The sequence below is a fragment of the Merops nubicus genome, unplaced genomic scaffold, assembly GCF_000691845.1.
Source record: "Merops nubicus isolate BGI_N331 unplaced genomic scaffold, ASM69184v1 scaffold2018, whole genome shotgun sequence".
NCBI lineage: Eukaryota > Metazoa > Chordata > Aves > Coraciiformes > Meropidae > Merops > Merops nubicus.
Window position 1 is genome coordinate 7,570 of NW_008624911.1, and position 24,651 is coordinate 32,220.

The window sequence follows — 24,651 nt, forward strand, 5'->3', positions numbered from 1 at the left end:
TTGGATGAAATTTTATCTGAGATTCACTGGTTTGGGTGGTGAGAGAATACTTCAGATTGCATCAATCTGCCTTTTTGTTCTTGGTTGAGAGGTCCAAACTATCAAAGGCTTTTTTGTTTTGAATGTTTGTGGTGCAGTCAGAGTTCAAGGATGTGCCTAGTGTATAAAGACATTAAATGTTCTCCAAGGCTTCCTGCTCCCTGACCCCTTACCAGAATCACTGATACAAATCAGAGTGGGAGATGACAGAGATCATCAGAACAAAGATTGCAGCTAACAGAACAATTCTGTTAGGCAGAGGAAGACTTACATAAAGACTGCCAGAAGACATGCCAATCTGGATTTGGTATCATAGTAAGGCACAAATACATTCATTTTCAATTTAAAAGCTTTCAATTAAATTTTTTAAAAAGTGATTGGAAGTTCTTGGCATTAATATTAAATCAGTGTTTCAATTTTGGAAGCTGCTTCACTCCTACAGTCTTCTTAACTGGTCCTTTTTGAGGACTCACCATCTTCAGGTCTCCTGGAACATGGTATCTCCCTCTGAAATTAAATGGGTGAAGTTAGTCATCAAGTGTCACATTCCTTCTAAGCTTTAACTGCCAGAAATTTACATGCTTTTTATATTTGCATAACTGATTACTATTCTGAATGAATAAACGTGAGAGAGGAAAAAACAAGGATATTTCTGGGTTTGCAGGCTAGCAGAGCATCTAATTATTCTGCATGCAAACTCAATCCTCCTCTCGTGATTCCTGACTACCTCCTGTTACCTGAACGATGGCATTTGAAGAACATGATCAGAATACTAAACATTTGCACAAAGAGAATCATCACTGGCTAAGGTGACATTTTCATAAATTGCACAATCCCCAGCAGGAAATGAAAGAGCACTTCATGTAGATGTAGCTGCAGTCTCTGCAGGGATTCCACTCTGGAGACCCATGCTCTTGAGCTTGTGATCTCACATAGGAAATGCTGCCAGCAGACTTCTGAAGTGGTTTTCATCATGGATACATGCACCATCTATGTGACACCTACTAGGGCTTTTCTCATCTTGATCTTCTAAGACAAATCAGTGGGAATGTAAACAAATCTCCAGGGGAAAGGTGATTCCACAAACTGGAAGGGTCATGCTGATAATCAAGCAGCACACATCTCTACTCCTATGGGATGTACTTTTGTATCTCCCCCTGTTCATTACTGCACTGCACAGACAGCACTTTCCATACTCTGATGACAACATACAGGCTTTCAGTGTCTTCCTCAAGCAAGGCACTCTGCAGGAAAATACATCACAGCATCACATCATTGTCACACGATGACAGCCAGAGAAATACTTTGTTATGTGGTAAAGCTGTGATGTGCAAGTTTCAAATTCCTGGGCAAACAGCAAACAGAGCTGTCCCGAGGGCTCACTAGTCTTGAGACTGACATATCCTCTGCTCTAGCTCTTACAAGGGGTCATGGTCTTGAAGGCAGAGCTGCCCCCACAGAGATATGGAGCTACTTCTACACAGAGCTTGGAAGATCAGAACCCAAGGCTACAGTTTGCTCAATAATAACTGATTATTCAAATCAGCTGATTACTCAAAATCAATTGATTAATCTGTAGATCAGTGTAGAGCTGGACCCAGCAGCCAGCCTATGTCTGTGTGGAATTCTGCAGGTGGCAAAGGATTTAGAAGCCAGGTAGCTGCAGTGTTGGAACTGAGCTAATAAGCCTTGCTTTATGCCCCAGCATAACAGTAAGGGCTCAGAATGACATTAAATTGCCTGCTCAGGTTGCATCAGGGTCAGGACTCATCAAGAGATCCCTGTTTTCCTCAGCTGTCAGCTAGCCTACCTTCTTCTTGTCCTGTGAATTACCACAGAAAGAACCTCTACTGAACTTGGCTTCTATGTTTGGATGGCCAAGAAACTGAATGCATCAACAATTAGGGTTCACAGTTACTACTAAAACAATGTTCCTTGTTGCTTTACTCTTCAGGTTGGGTTTTCCATGCCTGTACCTGTAGTTAAAACAAACACTGAGCACAGTTCTGGTTTGAAATCCAATGAAGGCAGGTGTGTTCTGAAAGACTAACGGAAGTGAGAAACGAATTCTGGACAGCAAATTTTCAAATTATTCTCAAGAATACATTTATTTTGAATCATGAGATCTTCTCTTATTTGAATGAAATTATTTCTCATTATTGTCATCTTGAACAAACAGCATTCAGGCTGTAAATAAAAACATAATTAAAAAGGAATAATATAACGATGGCTGTGTTAATCTTGTGATGATCAAGGGGTGTTTATTTACATTCTAGTATTTTTGTAAAATTCAACTATGCCAAATCCCCCTTCTTATTTCCATGTTGCCAACCAAGATCGAAGTTTGACCTGAAAGTCCTAAATCACTGTTTATAAAAGCCAATGTTTTGCAGACTGGTTTCTTTGCTACTATGGACAATTTAAAAGATGAATAATTCCCTTCATGTGTGCAAAGTACTTTGAGAAGTTTAAAAGAAAAAAGTCCTCTGAGGGAAAATGGTTTGAAAGGGGATATTTTGTTACAGGATGCATCTTCTGAGAGCAGCAATTACAGGACACTTTATTTTCTTTTATACTTTATTTTCTTCTGTTTGATATAAAGAAAATATGGAAACTGTCATAGAATTTCAGACTAAGTAATGGTCTACTAAAATAAATTATGAAAAAAAAACCAAACAATATAATCACAGATCAGTGCTAACCCTCAGCAAATCTGAATATGTGGCTGATACTCAATCTCCCAGCAGAGACAGTGAATTCTCCTAGTTGTAGCTTCCTGACCTCTACAAGAGCTATGTCAAACATCACTGGGGCCAGAAGCAACACTCTCTATATGGCCACATATGGGGTACCTCAGCCCCACACAGTGCTTTTCCTGTATTGAGAAACTTCAGTTATAGACTCCAATTCATAGTCTACTCCATTAATTCATATTCTACTAATACCCTCTCCTGGAGCATGAAGATCCACTGTTCTGATTTATGAACTCCTGTGATTCTATGCTTAAACAGAATGAAAGGATGAAGCTGGTAAGCAAACATGTCTAAGCAATTTCATGCTTATAATTTACTCATTACATTTTTAGATGTTCCCAATATGTATTGTGTGTGCTTGTTTTAATAATGTAGGTAAGTGGGTTTACAGAAGAGGATTTATAGTGAGATATTAAACACACATAAACCATACTAGCTCAGGAAGCCTCCAAATAGAAAGTATTTGGGAGAGTTCCAAAAGCAAATATTGTATCTGCCTGCTTACACACTGTTGCAGGCATCTCCCCGTGGCCACTGGGGGCAGGATGCTGAATGCAACACACTTTGGATGTGATTCCTCATATTCTTTGTACTTCGTATTCTTAACATTTGCAGTTCCATTAAAAAATAAATCTCCTCCAATTTCAAGCTTTATCATAAGCACTAAAACTGGAAATTAATTTTATTTTTATAGAGCTCAGAGCAGGTGGGTTCTTTTCAAATTTCAATTTCTAACCCATATAACTAAATAAAGCTGTTAAACAATGAAGCCTTTATATGTTGTCATCTAAAATCTCTCACACTATCATCCAGAAGAAGCTTTACAATCTCTATTGGCTAAAAAGGACCAAGCAAGACATTTATTCAATTGAATTAATGGATTAAGGGGTGTACTTCTTGTTCCCAGCTCTGCTTGATGTAGGAAAAAAATGAATCATTTCAAATAAAGGTTGAAAAATAAGAACATCCAAGTTATTGTAAGGTTACAAAAAGGCCACTTAAATAAATGTATTTTCAATATTGCAACATACTTAATTTTAAATAAAAATGATTGAAAAGCAATATCAAAAATTATATTAAGATTAATGCTTTGTCAGTAGGATTATGCTCAGTGGTATTTACCATGAACAGAAGTTACAATATTCAAAGCTTATTACTTAGCAAAAACCAATAAACCATAAATCAGAGGGAACATAAAGGAAATTTACCTCAGTATCTGGTTTTCTCCCTTGCCTGTCAGACCATCCCTTTTCTGCCTTTCGACAATTTTAAGTGCAGCTGAGGTCTGCAACAGCCAAATTTTTACAAAACAAGTTAAAATCTATTCACAGTGACAGTTAAGGAAGTAAAATATTTCCAAACTAATTTTGACCCACTACAGTCTTACTGCCATAAAATACTTTAAGCCTATATTATACTGATTCCTTGTTGATCTGGGGAGTTGAAAACATGCCAAAACCCCTTACTGTACAAAAATACCATTCCTTAAGCTGGACAATCAGAGAATATGTAATTTCAATTGGCATTTTTTTGGTCATACTGCCTGTAATTCCACATTTCCAATGAAGAAGCATTATATTTCTAACATACTTCCCTGAATGAGAAACTAAACAAATTACAGTCACTCAGTTGACCTTTTGAATGATTAAACCATCTATTAAGAACAGGAAAAACTTAGACAAAAAAATAACACAGCATGGAAGTCTCTGCATACAATGGAAGTCTACACTGCTGGACATACTGAAAAAAATAAATAAACCCAAAGTGTTTGTTACCCATGGTGTTGCATTTAACAGACCCTGGGCAGGATTAAATCAGTTGGTTCTTCTGTTCCTTAGCTCACGGGGTTCCCCTCACCCAGCACTTGCTGGCTCATCCAGCTGTCTTCACTAGAACTACCTCTCAGCTGGACAGCTATTCCATGGATGGACAGCCAAAAATGCAGACAGTTCAGGGCTCGTCTGGCTGCTGAGCACACTGGGTTGTCCAGTGTAAGTGAGTGGAATGTTCTCAGCCCCTCCAAACAGATCCACCAGGTCGTAACAAATCTATGATAATCATGATATACAGAGCACTGGCTACACCAGACCAGTGAAGACTTTTTGAAAGCCTAGAGCTACATTTTGGGGCTACCTAAACAAGGCTCAGGGTTTGGATTGCTACATTACATTACATTACATTTGCAAGTGCAAAAACCCCTTGCACTTGTGTGAAAAACAAACGTGGCACAGAGAAGAATCACTCCTCACTGCTCAGCAGACAATGTTTTCTGCAGTGCTTCCACGAGGCAAGTATCCCTGACCCAGCCAGAGCAATGCCAGCTATAACCAGAGCACATTCCTCTCACAGTGCAAGTGTAAAAATGGAATAAGATCTGCACAGATTGACATTGTCTAAATTTTTTGCACCCAACTAACCCTAGTGCTACAGATGACAGCTAGTGCAACTTACTTTCTGAGCAGATATGATTCTGTAACACAAGACAGGATTTATTCTATCATTACCTTCACTGTTTTATAAATGTATATCAATCTAGAGTGCCAGCATATATGACTATCATCCATAGCACTGCTTTTGCTGATACAGTTTACTCCAGGCCCACCCCAACTAAAATGAGCTGTTGTTGCACAAGCAGCCTTCCAGCTGTACCTATCTAGAACTGTGGGCTTTTTCTGCAAGGAAATCCCAATCACATGTCAGACTCTACTGTGCTAATAAAAGTTTGTGATTAAAATCTGAAATGAAAAAAGAATGACCCTTTTAAAGATCTGCTGTTGTTCTTCTCTGCCTGCTTCTCAAGCTGATTTCTGAATACCACAGGAAAGTGCTTCAAGAGTTGTGGAGTCCAAATCCCAAACCAACATTTTTTTCAGATTGAAAACAAAACAAAAAAAGCAAATAAGAATACTCCATAAACTATCTAGCATGAATTCTCAAGTCTGTCAAATCTTTAATTTATTTAAAAATTATAATTTAACATTGACTATACCCTTATGGGTCCAGATAAGACAAACAAAAGCACTCAGAAGATACATATAGTTTGTAAAAAACAGAGAAGCACTTAATAATAAAAAAGGTAAATAAAAGAAATGGCTTCTCCAAGTCTGTGAAATCTTTAATTTATTTAAAAATTGTAATTTAACATTGACTATACCCATATGGGTCCAGACAAAACAAACAAAGGCACTCAGAAGATTTTACAAACTATATTAAATATAGTTTGTAAAAAACAGAGAAGCACTTAATAATAAAAAAGGTAAATAAAAGAAATGGCTTCTCAGAAGCATCTCTCTTCTGCTTCTGCCACAGGCTTCAGGAGTGATCCAAAACAAAGTGAAAAAGCCCCAAAACATCTGGGATTTTTTACCACCTACCAGTACAAACTTCCATTCTACGACTATTTTAATTTAAGACTGTGAGCTATAGAGAAGCACAAACATCATGAGGAGAAAAAGGCCCAAAAAGACATCATGTGCATTCTCTGTAACTAAGAGAACGTCACTGGAATATTCTGTTGTTGCATGATGACAATATCCTGTAGTATATTTACATTGGAATATATGGAAAATGCTGGCCTGTGGGTGCATCCTTCTAACTCAACTGCTGCAAACATTGCTGTGCAGACTCTGGAAGGGTGACATTTTAATACAGCCAAAAGAGTCTGATCTGAATGTAAATTTATTTCTTTGTTCAAATCAGCTGTTACAAGGGAGGGCATATATATGCAGATTTTAAGATAATATAAAAGCACCTGAAGGGACCAGATGAGCCACTGACTCTTTTGAAACCAACAGTCACCCATGATTAGGTTAACTGCCATGTTCAGATTAGCAATGGAAAATGTAGAGGTCTGATCTAAACTGCTCACCTAGGCTCTGCTTGTAGCTCAGGAAGAGGGACAGAAAAGTCCCTGGGAAATTCATTTCCTCCTGATCTAAAACAGGTATGATGGTTTGCACCTCAAACGTGCTTATCTCTGCACAGATTACAGAGGATCGCTCTAAAACTACTTTAACGGTTGTTTAACTGTTTAACATTCAGAGGGATAAAGACAGGGGGATTAATCTGAAGATCATTATTTTGCTCTCATAAGGTTCTGGAATCACGGGAGCAAATAACTGATTACTGAAAATATAACTACCTTGAGCATCGGTGGCAAAATCCCAGTCCCTAACATTTAAGGAACATGCCAGTGCATGTATCTCACTTCAAATACTATTCTGTGTGTGGTTAAGTGCTGTTCTAGGCAGCTGAACATAGGCATTCCTCTTCCTAGCATGTTCAGTAATAAAATCATCTTTATCTCCTACTTTCTTCCCCAGGCATCTCCCAGTTTCACTGTTAATGCAGAGATATTAACAGTTAGCGTGGGCATCTCCTGGGATTTTTCTTGGTTTCATGCTGGAAAGCCAGTTTAAGCAATTCTTTCAGATTTCCCAAAGTAGCAATGAACCATATAAAAGCATCTGTTGCCCACTGTGCATACACATGGCAACACTGCTAATTACAGCCTTTCACCCCAGTTAGCTATGACAGGGACTCAGTGACAGTCATTCCTGAGTATCACACTAAACTATTACTTTTACATTATTCAGGAACTGAGAGCTTTTTCAGAATAAGAAGCACTAGAAATCCTTACAGGTTCCTTTCCATGTTCATCCAGTTTGTAGTATTAACTTTTACATATTACATAATTTGCAGTGATAAAATTTAGCTTCTGATTTCACCAAAACAAGATATCTTATACCTTATCTTATAAATCTAATTGAAATGTGTGCTGTATTGTCATTCTGAGCTGGCTGGCTGGCTGGTTTGTCTGTAGGAGAAAAAATGAGAAATACAAAAAGAGGAATTGTTACTTAAGGTGGGTGTCACTACTGCTGATAATTTGGTCCTGTTCTTTTCCACAGAAACATTAAACTAACAGCAGTCTTGTGAGTAACGGATGGGCAAGCAAGTATCAGAAATTTGCTTCATTTTTCTCAGTGAAGGGCCCTTTTGCTATCCTTGGGAAACTCCCAACTGATATTTAAAAAAAAAAAAAAAGTATACAAAACTAAATAAATAAATTGCATCAATCTTCCAATTTCTAGCTCTTAAAATTTTTAAAAAGCAGCTCTTGTAATGGATTTGGTAGATGAATGAAGTGATAAAAGACTCTGACCTGATGCATTAAAATATATTAAGAAAGCATAACATTTTCTAAGAATTACTGAGTTGTTTTTTTCTTACCTGTAAGATCTCTGAGAGGTACATGCGCCGCTCCTCAGTAGCTTTGTGGTAAGCCTACAGTCAAAATAAGGGACATAGGCCACCATAAAACAAAATATTTTAAAAGTTGAAACATACAGGAAGAAAAAAAATATACAGTACAGCTATTTACCCGTGGTGTATTTTGTGCAACTGTTCTGTTGTGTGTTCCACACACACTGTCTGTTTGTCAGACAACATAATGGCTTTTATAAATTAGAGGCACACAGGGATGACAAACCTTGGCTTCTTGCTCCAGTCTCAGCTCATAGTCTTTTAGCTGATTCTGGAGACTTTTCTTCTCTTCTTCAAGATCTTTAAGAACTACCTTTAAGGATCCCTGCAATTACAGTAAATAAAACAATGTTTTACAAATATTTCCATTCCATATAAAGATGTTGTCACTGCAGTCCCAGCTCTTCAAGCATCATGATGTTTGTCATTCTGGTTGCTTCTCGTGCATTTTTTGTTTACATGACACTGGCTGGCACACTGAAGAGACAAAAGCTATTAAGCATATGCTGCAATTATCAGTCATGCACTACACATTTCTACTGTGTTAAAATGATATAGAAATGGTTTTCCACGCTGCTGCTCCTTGATAGATTAGCAAAGTCATCTTATGGTGACTAGCCAGAATTCCTCCTTACCTCAAGCCAAAATTTACCCTGATGGCTCCTTTTTAGTAGGAGGAAGATGTCAGATCTCACCTGCACATCCGTTTTCTGTTCTCTGCTTGCTGTACAGTGGAAGTAGAATGCACACCCAAGCATCCCATCCTTCACTTCTAACACAGGACACTGCTCCTTATGATACCTCTCATAAACCCACCCACTCCATCCCGCAGAGACATCCTTATTGGGAGGCTCTAATAGTAGATGGCTTTTCCAATTTCTTATTCACCATCAGTTTATACCTCTTTGTTCTTATATTGAAATAATTTTTGATATAACTGTTCTTCTTCCTTCCTGGGGCTTGCCCCCAGCATTTATAGGCAGAAGACAGGAATATCTTTTTTCAACATTCATTTTGTTAGGATAAATAAGATGAACTTGTAAAAATTGTCTTTTGCACAGGAAGCTGTCCTTCCACTTAATCATCACAGCAACCTTTGTATACCAGGCTAGAGCTCAACCTTCTTACATTTGGAGAACAGATAATAGAGTACATAGAACTCCAGAAGCCACCTCAATACGTCTTTATCTGTATAGAGAAATTTTAGGATTGTATTTTCCTTTTCAACAGCTGTGTGGTGATGGCTCACAGACAACAAGGGATCAGCTAGAATACCCAGATCAGCAACAGGTGATCAGCTCTCCATTCAGAACAGAATTTGGTTACTATTTCCTAAATCCTTTGGCCCACACTACTAAACTTGAATCCCATTTTGAATGATCTAGTCTTCAGTGTCATTCTTTTTCTAAACAACAACCCAGATCCTCTTCTGCAGCTGTGTCCAGGTGATCCGCTCTCCATTCAGAACAGAATTTGGTTACTATTTCCTAAATCCTTTGGTCCACACTACTAAACTTGAATCCCATTTTGAATGATCTAGTCTTCAGTGTCATTCTTTTTCTAAACAACATCCAGATCCCTATTATATTACCTAATTGGTACCAGGAGAAAGATATCATAATCTAGTTCTGCTTTATGTATCAAAGTCATGCATTAAATGTTAAGATTAATCCTAAACCCTGTCCTAGAAGAACTCTGCTTGTACTCACTCAGCAGCCTCCTTCACTAGTCACCACTATCACCTTCCATTTACCAGCTCTTTATTCCTTCAACAATTCTACTAATTTTGATTTTCTCTAAATAGATCAGTCACTTCCCATGGTATCTTTAACAGAGGTCACAGTGAACAAGATTACTTTATTTGTTGTGACAACAGATCTATTGTCTTACCACAGAGCATGTCAACAGGTTTGCCTGCCATGAGCCGCTTTTAATATATCCGTATGTCAGTCTCCTTTTGCAACAATTAGTCCTCTCTTTCTCTAGATTAAACCTAAAAAAAATCAGACACTTGCTTTTCTCCAATGAGCACACACAATGCCATCACCCACAGTTCCAGTACAACCACTTGCTACCAGATCAGTGATGCAGCAAGCCAGTTCTCTCAGAATCCTAAGGTACAGATTACTCATTTCCCTCAGTTTAGGCATGTCCAGATCCCTGAGTTTTTCTTACAATTTGGTTACTGTCATTTCCCCTTCCAAGCACTTGCTGACACTGTCCTGTATTTTATTGTTTCTACCTTTACTGAAAAGATAGCCAATATGTACAATCTTTAATTTAAAATAAATGAATTCACAATCTCCTGATGTGACAGGTATTTTTTACTAGCTTTTCTGCAATGTTATTCTAGATTTTCAAAATCTGAAACAGCATTTCTCCTTTTCATCCAGTATTTTCTGATAAAATGTGTTAAGTATGACATCCACTGAGATCTGTGCCTCATCATTACTAGTAGGTGGGTTTTAGTCTTCATTTACAAGTATCACAAAATCACAGAACCACAGAATGTTAGGGGTTGGAAGGGACCTCCAGAGATCATGGAGTCCAACCCCCCTGCCAGAGCAGGACCATCTAGTCTAGGGCAATCACATATGATACAATTTCTGGAAGCAATATAATAATATCATATCCAAATCATTCATCCAAATTTTATATGTATATCTATATTTGACTGTATGGAAGGGATTCAGTCTGAGGTGAGGATATCTGTATCTGAGTGACCATACATGAACTGAGCACCTGCTAAGAGTCACGGGCAATATAATGAATGATGAGCAGCAGTTCATTAGCTGAGCACCTAAAGAGCTCAACACCATCACCATCTGAGATGCCCTAGAGTGTCCCAGATGTCCATGTGTGGCAGGTATGACACCTGGGTGACAAGGGACACATCCTTCTGGAGCAGCAGTGCACTCTGCACTGAAACATCTGCACATCTCTTTGTTTACACAACTATTCCACTGACTTCAGTGTCTGTTCCACTTAGATAAATCTCGATGCAACTCTCTACACTCAGCTGACTGTATTAATGAGACCTGTGCTGCCTGTGGTAGGAATCAGAGGTCTAGCCAAGAAGTAGACTTCTATATATACAAAAGAAAATATTGGTGTTCTAATATTTAAGTCAGTCACCTTGTTTCAATATATATTTCAATATTATTTCCCAATATTATTGTGATTATTTTTTTTCATATCCAACCTTAAGATGAATTAACCCAAACGCACGATGAAGAAAGAACAAACCAAAGTGTAAAAGCCTCTCACATCTGCTACATGCCACATCTTTCTGATTTGATCTTTTCTTCCAAGTGCATACCTTCAAGACCAGTTACCCCATCATGTTCTCATTATCAGTGTTACGACATTGCAGGCTAGTCAGGTTCTCCCTTTTGTCTGCTTAGGCCCCCTATGTAAAATAAGTGTCTGTTTCAGAATTTTTGCTTCTTTTTATTTCTAACTCAAGCATCTCCTCAGTCAGAATATCTGAATCCTTTCACCTTCTGTACTGCTTGACCATTGTCTTACTAATTAGTTACTTCTCATGACCTTAATGCTTTGCTATGCTTTTATTTACCAGATTTTTCTTATAAACATGGAAAGGAAGATAATATGACTCTCTCCAAATTCTTTTTTTCATGGAAATTTTTCTTTATTTATCATGCATACCTCAGATCTGGAAGGCTAATACCCACATACAGTCTATTTCTCAGAAAGTTTATGAATACTTGTTAATAGTAAAAAAAAAAGCTAAACCAAATTTAAGCCTTAAGGGATCAATACTGGGGTTGGTTCTGTTTAACATCTGGAAGATGGGGCAGAATGTCCCCTCAGGAAGACTATAGATGACACCAAATTGGAAGGAGGGACTGATATGCCAAGAGGGTCATGCTGCCATCCAGAGGGACCTCAACAGGCTGGAAGAAATGGACTGGGACATCATCAAGTTGAACAGGAACAAAGAACTGCACCTGAGGAGGAACAACCCCATGATACGATATATGCTGGAGGCTGCCCAGCTGGAAAGCAGAATGGTAGAAAGGGACCTGGGGGTCCTTGTGGACAACAAGTTCAACATGACCCAGAAAAGTGCCCTTCTTGTGTAGGTCAATGTTATATGGGGCTGCATTAAACAAAGCATTGCCAGCAGGCTGAGGGAGTTGATCTTTCCCCTCTGCTTACCACTGGTGAGGCCACACCTGGAGTGCCGTGTCCAGTTCTGGGCTCTCCAGTACAAAAGAGACATGGACATACTGGAAAGAGTTCAATGAAAGGTCACATGGGTGATTAAGGGACTGGATCACCTCTCCTGTGAGAGAGGTCGAGAGCGCTGGGACCGTTCAGCCTAGAGGAAGCTCAGAGAAGATCTCATCACTGCACAGAGATACCTGGAGAGAGGGTGCAGAGAGGATGGAGCCAGGCACTTTCCAGTGATGCCCGGTGACAGGACCAGAGGCACTGGGCACAGCTGAAACACAGGAGGTTCCCTCTCAACAACAGGAAACACTTTTTTTACTGTGAGTGACTGAACACTGGAATAGATTGCCCAGAGAGGCTGTGGAGTCTCCTTCCTTAGAGAAAAACATCTGGATATGACCCTGGGCTACTGGCTTTAGGTGTCCCTGCTTGAGCAGGGTGGTTGGAAAAGACAGCTTCCAGAGGTCACTTCTAACCTCAACAATTCTGTACTTCTGTGACCTTCATTTTATTGTTATAAGTGTGCCTTCCATCTCTCAGCCAGTACCTTGGTCAGACCAGTTCAGCTTCCATGTATCAGGGCACAATTCCAGCCTAGCACAGTCTTCTTGGGTCTGTTCCAGAGTGAACTTGAAAATGCCATTTGTCATCACATGAAATATTCTGCCATTCTGATAGAAGTATTTTCATCTCAGGTCCACAACTTACATTTTTGATTTGGCCATTCTATTTTCTGGATGTGTACAGGGATAGTCCTACCAATGGTTTCTCACAGAGAGCCACCAAAACCATATATTTGCCTCTTACATCTACTTGTTTGAAATCTCCAAACTTCTCCTTTCTAGTGGCTGCAAATCATTGCATCTTTTATTATTTTTCATAATTTTCTGTACAATACATTACTTATTTGACTCCAAATTTTTTTTCACAAAAATATTTCTGACTATTATTGAGATTTCCCCAGGACTGATTTCCTTTAAAGTCAAGGTTTTGCAGGAGCATGTCAAAAGGAACAGTACTTTTAAGACATGTTGCTAAGAAAGAATTACCCCTCTCACTGTTAAAAAAAAAAAGATAAAAAGAGATGAAACAGAGGACCTGTGTCTTTCAAGAATGTTTCACACATGACTGAACTGTTATTAACTTTAATGTGTTATAACAGACACACTGGAGACATGAAAAGAATTAGTGTTTTGGGGGGTTTTTGCTCATTAAAGCAGAAGTACCTTGGATGCTGATGAAATCTTTGTCTTAATACAGAAGGCTCCTACAGTCAATACAGTCAACATTGGCCAACTCAAGGAGAAAAAGTAAGCTACAGATTAAAGAGAAGACTTGGCTAAATTCCACTAAGGCCATGTGCTATTTCATCACAACATCAGTGTCTGTACAGTATTAAAGAAGACAGATAGATAAGGCCTCAGCACTGTAAGGCCAGGAAAATAACATTTTTTTGCCTTCTTGACCTGGCTGCACATTAGTTATCACAGCCACATGACAGCATATTTTGTATGGCACTCATTCAGGGCTAGAGCAAGGGTGATGTCCAGCCACAAGCAAACAAACGGTGCACTCCACAGCTTCTGATGAGGAAGCAGATGGAAACAGGTTGATAACGTGACTAAAGTGTACAGTCACCATCCCTACATATCTGCATGCCTCATGATTTTGAGTACCTATGCTTCCAACTCTCCTGTGAAATAGGAAAGTTATAAATTACTGCCAGCTTACAGATTTGGAAGTGAAGCCCAAAATCAAAAAGTTACTAAAGTCTACATTGCACTTTGGGCAGAATTTAGCATCCTAATGCTAACAAAGCAATCTGTGCAATGTCTTACATTCTTCACATTTATTTTTGTCATGTAACCTAGGTAGGCATCTAGGCTGTTGCTACTGTGGTTGCCCATAAGCACAAGCTTACTCAAGCTGCTTACTTTTCTCTTGAAAGCCTTTATGGAGTCTCAAAGCAAAGCTTCCTGGTGGTCATCTCCCTGATGGGCCACAACCTGAGAAGCATGCTTCATCCACAGTACATGAGGAAGGAACCCTTCTCTGTCTAACAGCCCCAAAATTAACCCACAAAGAAATGGGATGAGTTACATTTTAGCCCTCTGCCACCCTAAGAACTTGAATTCATGGCATCTCATATCCTGAGAGTGCCCTTGCCACCACTCTTAACTAGTGCTTAATTCTTGAAGCCAGGCCATTAATCAGTCAGAAACACAAACTTTACATGGATGGAGAAGGAACAAGTGAGCAAGGCTGCAAGGTCATGTCCACTTCTGGATAGGAGCCAGGATTTAAGACACAGTTCTTGGGCATTTCTTACCAATTTCCCATTGCTTTTCCAGGTCTGTTATGCACTCTGTTGTGAATAGCTGCCTTTTTCCCAGTTAATACCTAGGAAACTTGAGCAGCTCACTCAGCCTTCTGACTTCTGTTCCTGGGTCTGAACACCTAACTAATGATGCAGAGCTCAGTATGGCAATACTGAAGTTCTTATGGGAATCTAGTGACAACGGATGTTCCTACTCCACTAGAAGACCTCTCCAAGCCCCCAAACACTATAAAATGCAATTTCAAAAACAGACACAAGAAAATATTAAATTTTAAAATTTCAAAGAGGTTCTAGAGACTCACTTTAGCCAAGTAAGTTACCTCCCACCCCTACTTTCAAGGCAGTAATTGAAGAATGAGCTGAGACCTTATATATCTGGTCTTCAGCTGCTGCACAACAACACAAATCAAGAAGTGAGAAACATCAGCATATAAGGGCTGGATTTGACTTTCCTGAATTCTGTGGGAAGCAAGCAGAAAAAAACCTCACTGAAACAGGTTCAATTCTCAGTCCCTTAGTGGTATGAACAGCTTAGTGCTTAATACAGTAAAACAACACAAAAGCAAAGGCTCACTCACAGAAAACAGCTCAAAGCATACAGTAACACAGACTTGTAGTAGCAGAGTTCTTGGGGCACAGAAAAACCTCAACACAAACCAAGCACCAGTGAGAGCTCAGGCAAACCAGGAGCCCCCCTGCTAAGCAGCACTCCCCCAGAAGAAGAAATTGCCAATAAAACTCCAGGTTGTACCACTAAAAGAAATTCTGAAAAAGCTTTTTAAAAGTGGTTTAATGGAATATTGGAATGTTTTTTTTTAAGTTAGATTTATTATAGATTCTTCTATTAAGCCTTGAATAACTGGACAATGTATTCTTGAAAAGGAGACGTAAGCTGCCTAAGAGATTTAACCTGAATTTAAGATCCTTAATTTTCAATAAGTCGTCCATGTCAAACCACTCTGAGCAAGCTGGTAAGCTAAAAGACATACTGAGATTTTAAATTAATACTTTCTTTATAGAATGGAATTTTGCAGAGCTTAACAAGATTCACTCTCAGAGCAATGAAACATTAAGTCTTGTTTCCAGCAGTGACCAAAGCCCAGAGCTTCACAGAGGGAACACCAATTCTCCAGTTCTATTTTTCACACAATTTCCCTTTGATTCAACTGAAGCTATATATTTGGCTTAACACTTGCTAGAAAATGAAATTATACAGAATGATACCACAGCTGAATTTTAAGGCCACCCACGTAAGTTGCTCTCATTCTGGAATTTTCCTTGCCCTGCTACCAGTGGCAACAATTCTTCCAGTCATTTCACAACAGACAAGGTGACAAATCCATGACATCATCAAGATGCTCAAACTTGTTTTCATCAGAGCCCAGCTCACACAGACTATGGATCCTTATGGCAATGTGCTTCAGCTCTAATGCTCTTTAACTTTTCTCCATGGGTTAGAACAGTACCAATATATCTGTTAGTTGTGTAGAAAAAAAATCCCAACAGCCCAAGAAGCCTTTGTAATACATCCTGCCTGACATTTTAAATCAAATGAAGTTTTGTTTAGAAAATAAAACTCCCTCCCCTCCAACACTAGGAGCTGATGCTCATCAGTTGATTTAGCTGAATCTTTTAGCATATCATTTTAAACTCATCAAGAGCAAAAAAACCACAAATATACATCTTTACTTTTACTGTAATGGAATTGATTTTAAGCTGATACAAGTAAACTCACTAGTCATATATTACTAAAAAAAATTATACATAGAAATGATCTAGTGGAGCATATTTCTACCTACAATATGCACTGGATATAGATGCACTAGATCCTGTAAGGGCTTCAGCAGAGGTGAAGCAAAGCTCCCAGTCCTTGCCTAAATGCCAAGTGCCCCCTTGTGGTTGGCATCACTTTGTACTGGGAAGCAGACTGAGAGCTGAACCACCTGAACAGTGTGCCCTGTTGGGACCAGACACGGGCAATGGGCAGGGTAAGGAAATCCACCTGCAGACTTAGGGAAAGTTCAGGCTTCTTCACTGCTACCCTAAATCCTCCTGACAGTGGCCTCCACAGCATTGCTCACAGAGGTTCTCTGCTGCCTTGGCAAGAAGGAAGTTAAAACAGAAACATCCATTGCCATGGTTCAGATTGACGGGAGAAGTTGCTCCTGACTCTGAAATGTTTCACTTAGGCCTGAAAAGGCTGGAGGTTGCTTCCTCATATGTTTTCCTCTGGAAGATATTCCAGGGTCCCAGGCAAAAAAAAGAAACAAAAACAATGCTCTACAACTACCTGAAAGGAGGATGTAGTGAGATGGATGTTGGTCTCTTCTCCCAATATCTAGTGATAGGACGAAGGGAAATGGGCTGAAGTTATGCCAGAGGAGGTTTAGATTGGATACTAGGAAGAATTTATTTACTGAAAGAGCAGTGATGCACTGGAACAGGCTGCCCAGGGAGGTGCTGGAGTCACCATCCCTGGAGGTGGTCAAAAAACATGTGGACACAGTACTTCAGGACATGACTTAGTGGTCATGGTAGTGTTGATGGCTGCACTTTGTGATCTTAGAGGTCTTTTCCAACCTTAATGATGCTATGATTCTATAATTGCTATGGGATTCTTGAGAACAGCCAGATAATAATGTCACTTGGTTGCAAGATTTTCCTCTAATAGTTTCCTTTGAAATACAAAGTGTATTCTGCCTCTGGGATTACCACAAAGTTATCTGAATAAAACAGTCTGCTGGTTTGTGCAAGGCCACCAGGAAGAACAACTAACACTGACATGACAAGGGAAAGAAAAAATGCAAATCGAAAAGGGCTCTCAGAGGCATCCAAGATAGCTGTCTGAGGTCAGATGAAAGCAGTAGGAAGAAAAGTCTGTCAGGAGGCAGGTTACTGTGAGGGCAGTAAGACCAGACTACAGAACCTTTTCCAAAATACTTCCAAGTTTCACAAAAAGATAGGACACCAGATTTCTTCTCTCCACAGAGCTACTGGTGACTTAATCCAGCAGGAGCAACAAGGTTCATTTAGCAGTGACTTGCTAGGAGAATTGTCAGCATTTCCTATGACATTATAAAGTGCTGATGTTCCCTGTAGGCAGTTACCAACACCTACTGAAATAGGAAGTCTTGACTGCATGTTTTCAAAACCCCAAGATTCCCCTCCTGCCATGTTGACAACACCTCCTCCAGTGTGACATTGCTGTGCATTCTGCTTCATTTTTGCCACTCTAAAACTGACAGCAAAAACCCTGAGGTGGTTGTGTGAAGGTCTCAGTTCTGGGGTCACTGTGCTCTCAGAAAGGCAAATGTGCAAAGCAAGTATCTGGCCCTTAATGTCAGTATTCCCCCAGCTATGGTGCTGGACATTCCTGGAAGTGGTGATTCATCCCAGAAACCTGGGCTCCTCGGCTAACGCTGCGCAGGGCGTTGCTAAGGCAATGCTATCAGCAGTGTGCTCCCCTGGACTGATTTTGCAGTATGCTCTTCAGTATTTGCATACTAAAGCCACTATCTAGGGATTCTTTCTTGCAGAAATGGTGAGAGAGAAAGGAATCATTTCTTAAATGAGAAATTAGCCTTAGCAGAAAGCATGTGTTTCACCAAAACTCATGTAATGAAAAACTGTGAACAAATGAATGCAGCATGTTTAAGAGATGCAAGTAACACTCACATCATGTTATAGTTTAGAGAGAAGGCATTCTTTCTGTGATTATTTCTGAAGTATTGTCTGACACTTGTGTTATGCATTGGGACATAAAGGAAATTACTGACTAAAGGGTTTTCACTGTTGGAACTCCCTCGTGCTTGTCATTATTTAGGTTATTTTTAATCTGCCCTCAATACACAAAACTGATTTCCTAAAGCCTGGCTGTAAAAATTTGTGTGATCAAGGTATTGGTTATGTATTTACAGTTGTGTGATAGCCACATGATTTTTGTGAAACAAAAAATAAAAAAAAAAAAGGGACTATCTGAAGTCAGTGTAAGGACGTCAGAATGACAATTGTATATTTAAATGGTTTAGGGGTGTTTTCATTAGCAAGGAATCATTCCTCAGTACAATTCTAATTCTAAAGCAAAAATAGTGTAAGCCATCTGCAACAATTGCTGCAGTTTATCAACACAGAAAATCCTCTCTGCTTCCTTGTTCATCACTCCAGAATTTGCATTTGTATTCTTCTCTTTCATTCAGGTTTTTATAGCTTGCTGACTGCCAGGGTCCCAATGACTAATCTTTTTTGTTTTGATTGTAGTGCTTGAGAATGAGAAAATATTTTATGCTACCTATTCTTAAATGGGATGAATTACTCTACAAATGTATTTTTCTCCTTCTGTTGACTATGGCAGGACCTTAAATGACTAGCTGAGTGAGATAAATCTCTTTGGCATCTTTGAGATATCTCCTCTGTTAAATACAGATGAAACAACATAGGAAGATAAGAATTATTAGAGGTCCTTCTAATAAAAACTGCATAATTCTAACTTCTTTGAGAATATAGGTTAAAAAGATTTGCAAATATTATTTAATTTTCTAAATATGTTGCTAAAAACAAAACCTATTGCCTACTGTTGCCATATCATAGGAACTGTATCATCTTGCTGCAAAAATCACTTTGTTATCGTTCCACAGAGCTTCAGATGCAATTGCAAATTGAAAGCTGAATATCACAGTGTAATTCTGGTTTAACACATACACACGTGATTTTATATATACCCACTCTCAGCATTTTCACTTTGAGGAAATGTAGATTGATGACTAGCTGTAAAGCTCTTTGCTTTTCTACACCCACTCACCACATCTGCTCTTTATTCTCATCTGTGGAGAAGCTAAATATTCCCCCTTACACCCCTGAACAACTCTCAAAAACATAAAAAGGACTTGAATAAACCTGTATGCTTAAATAGCACAAAATTACTGGGGAAAGGGGACACCAATGTTTTATCTCCTAGAATTTAAAAGAAAAATAGCAGCACTGCATTCACCAAGAGTATCTGTAAATAAACACTGACTCCTCTGATAGCTTCAGTGAAAGGGAAAAAAAAGCCCAGAAAAGACATCTATTTTCTTCCCCTCCTTCCATCTCCTGAAAAAACTGAAATATGGAAAAATGAAACTTTTCACTAAATTCCTAAGCCCTTTTCTTTCCCATCTGGCTAGCAAATGGAAGAATGTATTCACTCTAAGCTGGAAGGCTGAAGGAAGGACTTGGAACTGCAGCAGAGACCCTATGGCAAGGCACAGGGTCTCCAGACTTCCCGAGGTGCCACTGGGTATGTCTAGGACTCTCCAAACTGTCTTCTAGACTCCTTCTGGCAGTGTGAATTTTTCAGTTGTGCTGTCATTCTTCCCTTTACAGGAACAGTAACCAAACCTCTCAGAACCACAGCTCATAGGCGAGGAGGTAAGACAGCATTTAGTAGGGATTAGAAATTAAATGTACAGCCCAGCTGCTGGTAAAAGAGATGATCTCACTGGGAATGACTCTCTGAGTGCTTGGCAAGGTGTAATTGGATTGGTTAAAAGCCTAGCAGCAATTGGATGGAAATAAACACTTCTGATACTGTAAACCTGCATGCCAGTATGGGCTTTACAGGCTGACAGGGTTTGAAGCAGACTCTAATGTAAATTTTCTAGATCAATCTTCCATCTTCAAGACTGTTCTTCAAACATAGTCTCAGGTTTATTTTCAAGTCAGCTCCGTGAAAGAGGAAGGAGGGGTGGGAAGATGCTGTTCTCTTTTTAATTAGCTGGGGTTTTTTAAAAACCATGTCCTCTCAATCTAGAAAACACCATGGTCTTTAGGACACTACTAAAACTGGCAAGAATGTTTACTATCTGAAAGCAATGGATCAAATCAGAAAGACCAGCTAATTATTCACACTCTGCTTAAAACAGATAATCACTCCCACTAATGGGGCATGCAGCATCCTCTAGGCTCAGTAAACTCTCATTAATCTTCAGAATCTGACAAAAACTCAGATGGAAACACTTCTGTAAGTGTAAGCAACGGGAATAGAAATCATCAGAGCAATGCCTCCTAATGTTCATTATTCCTGCTTGTGTTACAAGACATTATCACATCTTTATCTGCCTCCCCTATTTCTGAAAGTGGATAAGAAGCAGAGAAGTTGTCAAAGTAAAATATTCAGTGGATGACAGACCATGGAAATTGCAGTCCTGAATCTGAAATCGTTTTCACCTCATTTAGTACTTTAGAATACTAAATTGCCAAAATATTTGCTCTTTTTTCTTGCTATTTTCTCCCCAAGACTGGAGAAAAAATGTTTTATGCTTTGTTGAAATACAGGTCATGAAATATAAACGTATTAAGGAATAAAATTTTTAAAATGAAAACAGGTACTTCCTTTGTAAAAACTCACTGTACAATAAGGAAATTTTCTGTAAGTGTCTTATACAAAATGTTACTGCAACTATTCACCTATGTTAACAGTTGATACAAAACTGTGAGAAGTGACTGACAGACCAGAGGATTGTGTTGCCATTCTGAGGGGCCTCAACAGTCTGGAGAAATAGGCAGAGAGGAATCACATGAAGTTGAGTTCAACAGATGGAAAAGCAAAGTCCTGCCCCTGGAGAGAGACAAACCCAGGCTCCAGCAGATGCTGTGGACCAACTGGCTGGGAAGCAGTTTGGCAGAGAATGACCTTGGGGTCCTGGTGGACAAGAAGATGACCGCAAGCCAGCAATGTGCTCTTGCTGCAAGGAATGCCTGTGGCCACCTGGGCTGCATTAGAATGAACGTTGCCAGCATGCTGAAGGAGGTGATCTGTCCCTTCTCCTTAGCACTGGTGGGACATATCCAAAGGTCTGGGTCCAGTTCTGAGCTCCCCAGTACAATAAAAATATGGACTGCCTAGAGTAAGTCCAGCACAGGACTAGGAAGATGATTAAGGGACTGGACTCTCTGACAGGTGAGGACAGGCTAAGAGAGCTGGGTCTGCTCAACCTGCAGAAGAGAAGGTTCAGTGGGAGCTTCTCAATATGTAGAGACAGGTGATGGGAGGGAATGAAGAAGAGTTCTCCACAGTGGTGCCTAGTTACAGGACTAGATGCAATGGACACAAACTGAGACATATGAAATTCCACCTGATCACAAGAAAACACTTCTTTCACTGTAAGAGAGGTCAAACACTAAAAGATTCCACAATTTTGTGATCAAGGTTTAACATTTTTCCATTTATTCATCAAAATGGTCCAGCTGCTCCATCTCATTTGCCTTACTGCAGCTTCAATCACACAACCTTCACTCGGTTAAAAATTGTACTACATGATTCTTCTCAACATTCAGGTCTTACATATGTCCTCCTTCATGATTATACTCTATAAATTTATAAGCAGCTGCATAACTGAAAAAAAGAAAAGTAATCAGGGATGATTATTTTGGTTTCTAGACCAGGCTGCTGGTATTTTTTTGTCATGAGAAATAAAGATTACAAATATTCTTCAATTAGCACTGCTACTTGTTGTTACTCAATTTAAATGCCATAGTACTCACCACAGACATTTGCTCAAAGGTGCGAACAATGGACAATTTATCTACAAATAAGCAGAAATATTGACCCATTTATATCATTTCAACATATAATCCCTATTTCTATTGAAAAAACAGCTATGAATATCTATTTCTACCTGCTGGACTTCCACGCATAAGCTCCACCTTGTCTTGAAGAATATGAATTTGCCTTTCCAGCTGTTTGTTCAGTTCCACTTGCGTCTCATATCTGGTTTTCCATTCATTACCTTAAACACAAATATAGGGCTATTCTATTTCCCAGATTATTTCATGACATTTCAAGTAAAAGTTAGCATTTTTTCAAACTATTCCCACCTTTCTTCCTGGAAACTGAGAGTCTCCAGTTAGTAATCCTCACAAGGAGGATCTCTGCACACAAAAGAGCTTGAAGATATAAATCCAGGGAATTTTTCACTGGGGTTATTGTGGCCAGAATACTAAACTGACTCTATGAATTCATGTTATTCATAGTTTCATTAATAATTGACAACAAAAGCTAACATGGCAGCATGGAGCATTCCCTAATTTCACACTTGCAACATCGCACATATAATAGTCATATTTGAAAAGGGAAAATTTAAATTTATAAACAAAAATTTGTATCTCTGTAGGGCCTACCCAGAAGAATTAATTTTCTGTATTTCTTAATCATTTAGCTGTTATTATAACTCTGTTGTTATTCACTTACCTTCATCTTCAACACTGCTAAGTCTTTTTTCCAGTTCAGCTACAGTGTTTCTCAGTTCAAATATTGAGATTTCAAGTATTTGCCTGTGGTATTTAAAGAAGTCAATAAATTGGCTACTGCATTAATTCCATTATTAAGAAGAATAAATTTAGTATATTTTCAGATTAAGTATCTAGTGGTCTTTCTCACGTAATTATATCATCTTGCTTTTTTAATGTGTTTTTCTATATCAATATTACAATGCCTTAAAAGCAAGAGAAGCACTTCTGCTTTGTGAATAAAATTACTTCCATAAAAAATACAAAAGAAACATTTCTTAAAATTTAATATCTGTTTAGCATGTAATCAGAATTAAACAAATGTAGAGAAGACAATGGCCTTAATTTTTCACCTTAAAGAAGAAGCCCAAGGAATATGGATTTTGAAAGAAGAACATGCCTGAGAGCTGTGCTATTTGAAATTCTGAATTAATTCTTAATTTTGACTCACTGCTTAATGATTAACAGTAATTTTCTAAATTGTACCTGCAACAAAACCAATCAAAGCATATCATCTATTATGACTATCAGAAAAGAAAGCCAGTGATTAAAATGAGTGTAACAAAAAAAGCCAACACCACAAACCCACAGGCATTAAAGTCATCATTTTTTTTCAGTATCTTAAAGTAAATCTTGTGAGAAAATGCATTTTTGCCCATTGATTACTTCTGTACCCTGGTCAGGCAGCCAGACAGCTGACAAGTACCATGGAAACCAGGCTCTTTCTGCCTTGGAAGGTATGACCAGGAGCAGAAGCTAGCAGAGGACTCTGATGAGAGCATGACCTACCTGCACACATCAGACAAGGTGCTGAGTGACTCTCAGCCTTGTGAAAGGGTGAGATGGGAGCTTAGGGTGCTACTGTCAATGGGATGATATCGATCACAGCAAGAGGAAATTGCTGCTGACTGAATCACTGACCACATTTATGCCAACAGCCTGGTTCACTTTGAAGATGTCTATGGAGAAGTGCTCCTGCCTGTGAGATCTGAGGAAGTCAGCTCACACCAGCCTAAGTGCAAGCAAAACACAGTGCAGCACAGTGCAAGAGTGGTTTGTGGCTCTGTCCTTTTAAAGTTAGGTGTGGAAAGACAAGATTTAAAAAAAACCCTCAATGGTTCTTTGATGCTTCTATTCTTCAGTGGCCAAACTGAGATATTTCAAAGGAACTGAGAACACAACTCTACAAATAAGGCCCTTTGGAAAATACTTTCACAATATCAGTATGATGATAGATTGTCTTTTAAATCTTAGTCTAGCTCGTTAAACCACGCAGGAGAGAAAATCATTGTGCTGTCCTATTTTTTGGTGGGTTTCTTTTTTTTCAAAGGGGAGCTTCCATGTCAACATGGATCTTCTCTTTCTGAACACGCTCATAATGAGAAATGCTCTTCAAGAAATAATTAATTAGCCCATGAGAAACCAAAGCTCTGATGATAGAGCTGATTACTGATAAACCCTATCACATGTTGTACTCTTCATGCTCACCTTCAGTTGGTGGCATTTCTTTTCCATAGCTTGTAACATCAGATTTGCCCTGAAAGCTGCAGAAGCAAACCAACTGATCTTAAGAAACAGAAGAGGTATGCCTGGAATAAGGAGGGCGAAACCAAAACTCTGATGATAGAGCTGATTACTGAGAAACACTATCACATGTACCTCATGCTCACCTTCAGTTGGTGGCATTTCTTTTCCATAGCTTGAAACATCAGATTTGCCCTGAAAGCTGCAGAAGCAAACCAACTGATCTTAAGAAACAGAAGAGGTATGCCTGGAATAAGGAGGGCTGAGGAA

The 24,651-nt window shown here is 39.0% G+C and overlaps 1 protein-coding gene across 1 annotated transcript; it reads right to left on the reverse strand.

Moving 5' to 3' along the window:
- Window positions 1-443: 443 nt before the first annotated feature.
- On the reverse strand, window positions 444-24,651 carry LOC103777912 (coiled-coil domain-containing protein 169-like; the record flags this gene model as incomplete). The annotated part of the gene is given in 9 exon segments (XM_008945477.1): window positions 444-546; window positions 4,001-4,077; window positions 8,025-8,078; window positions 8,284-8,382; window positions 22,114-22,154; window positions 22,248-22,358; window positions 22,820-22,902; window positions 23,309-23,343; window positions 24,517-24,651. Coding segments are annotated over 9 exon segments (738 nt in total), but the record flags the coding sequence as incomplete, so codon positions are not given.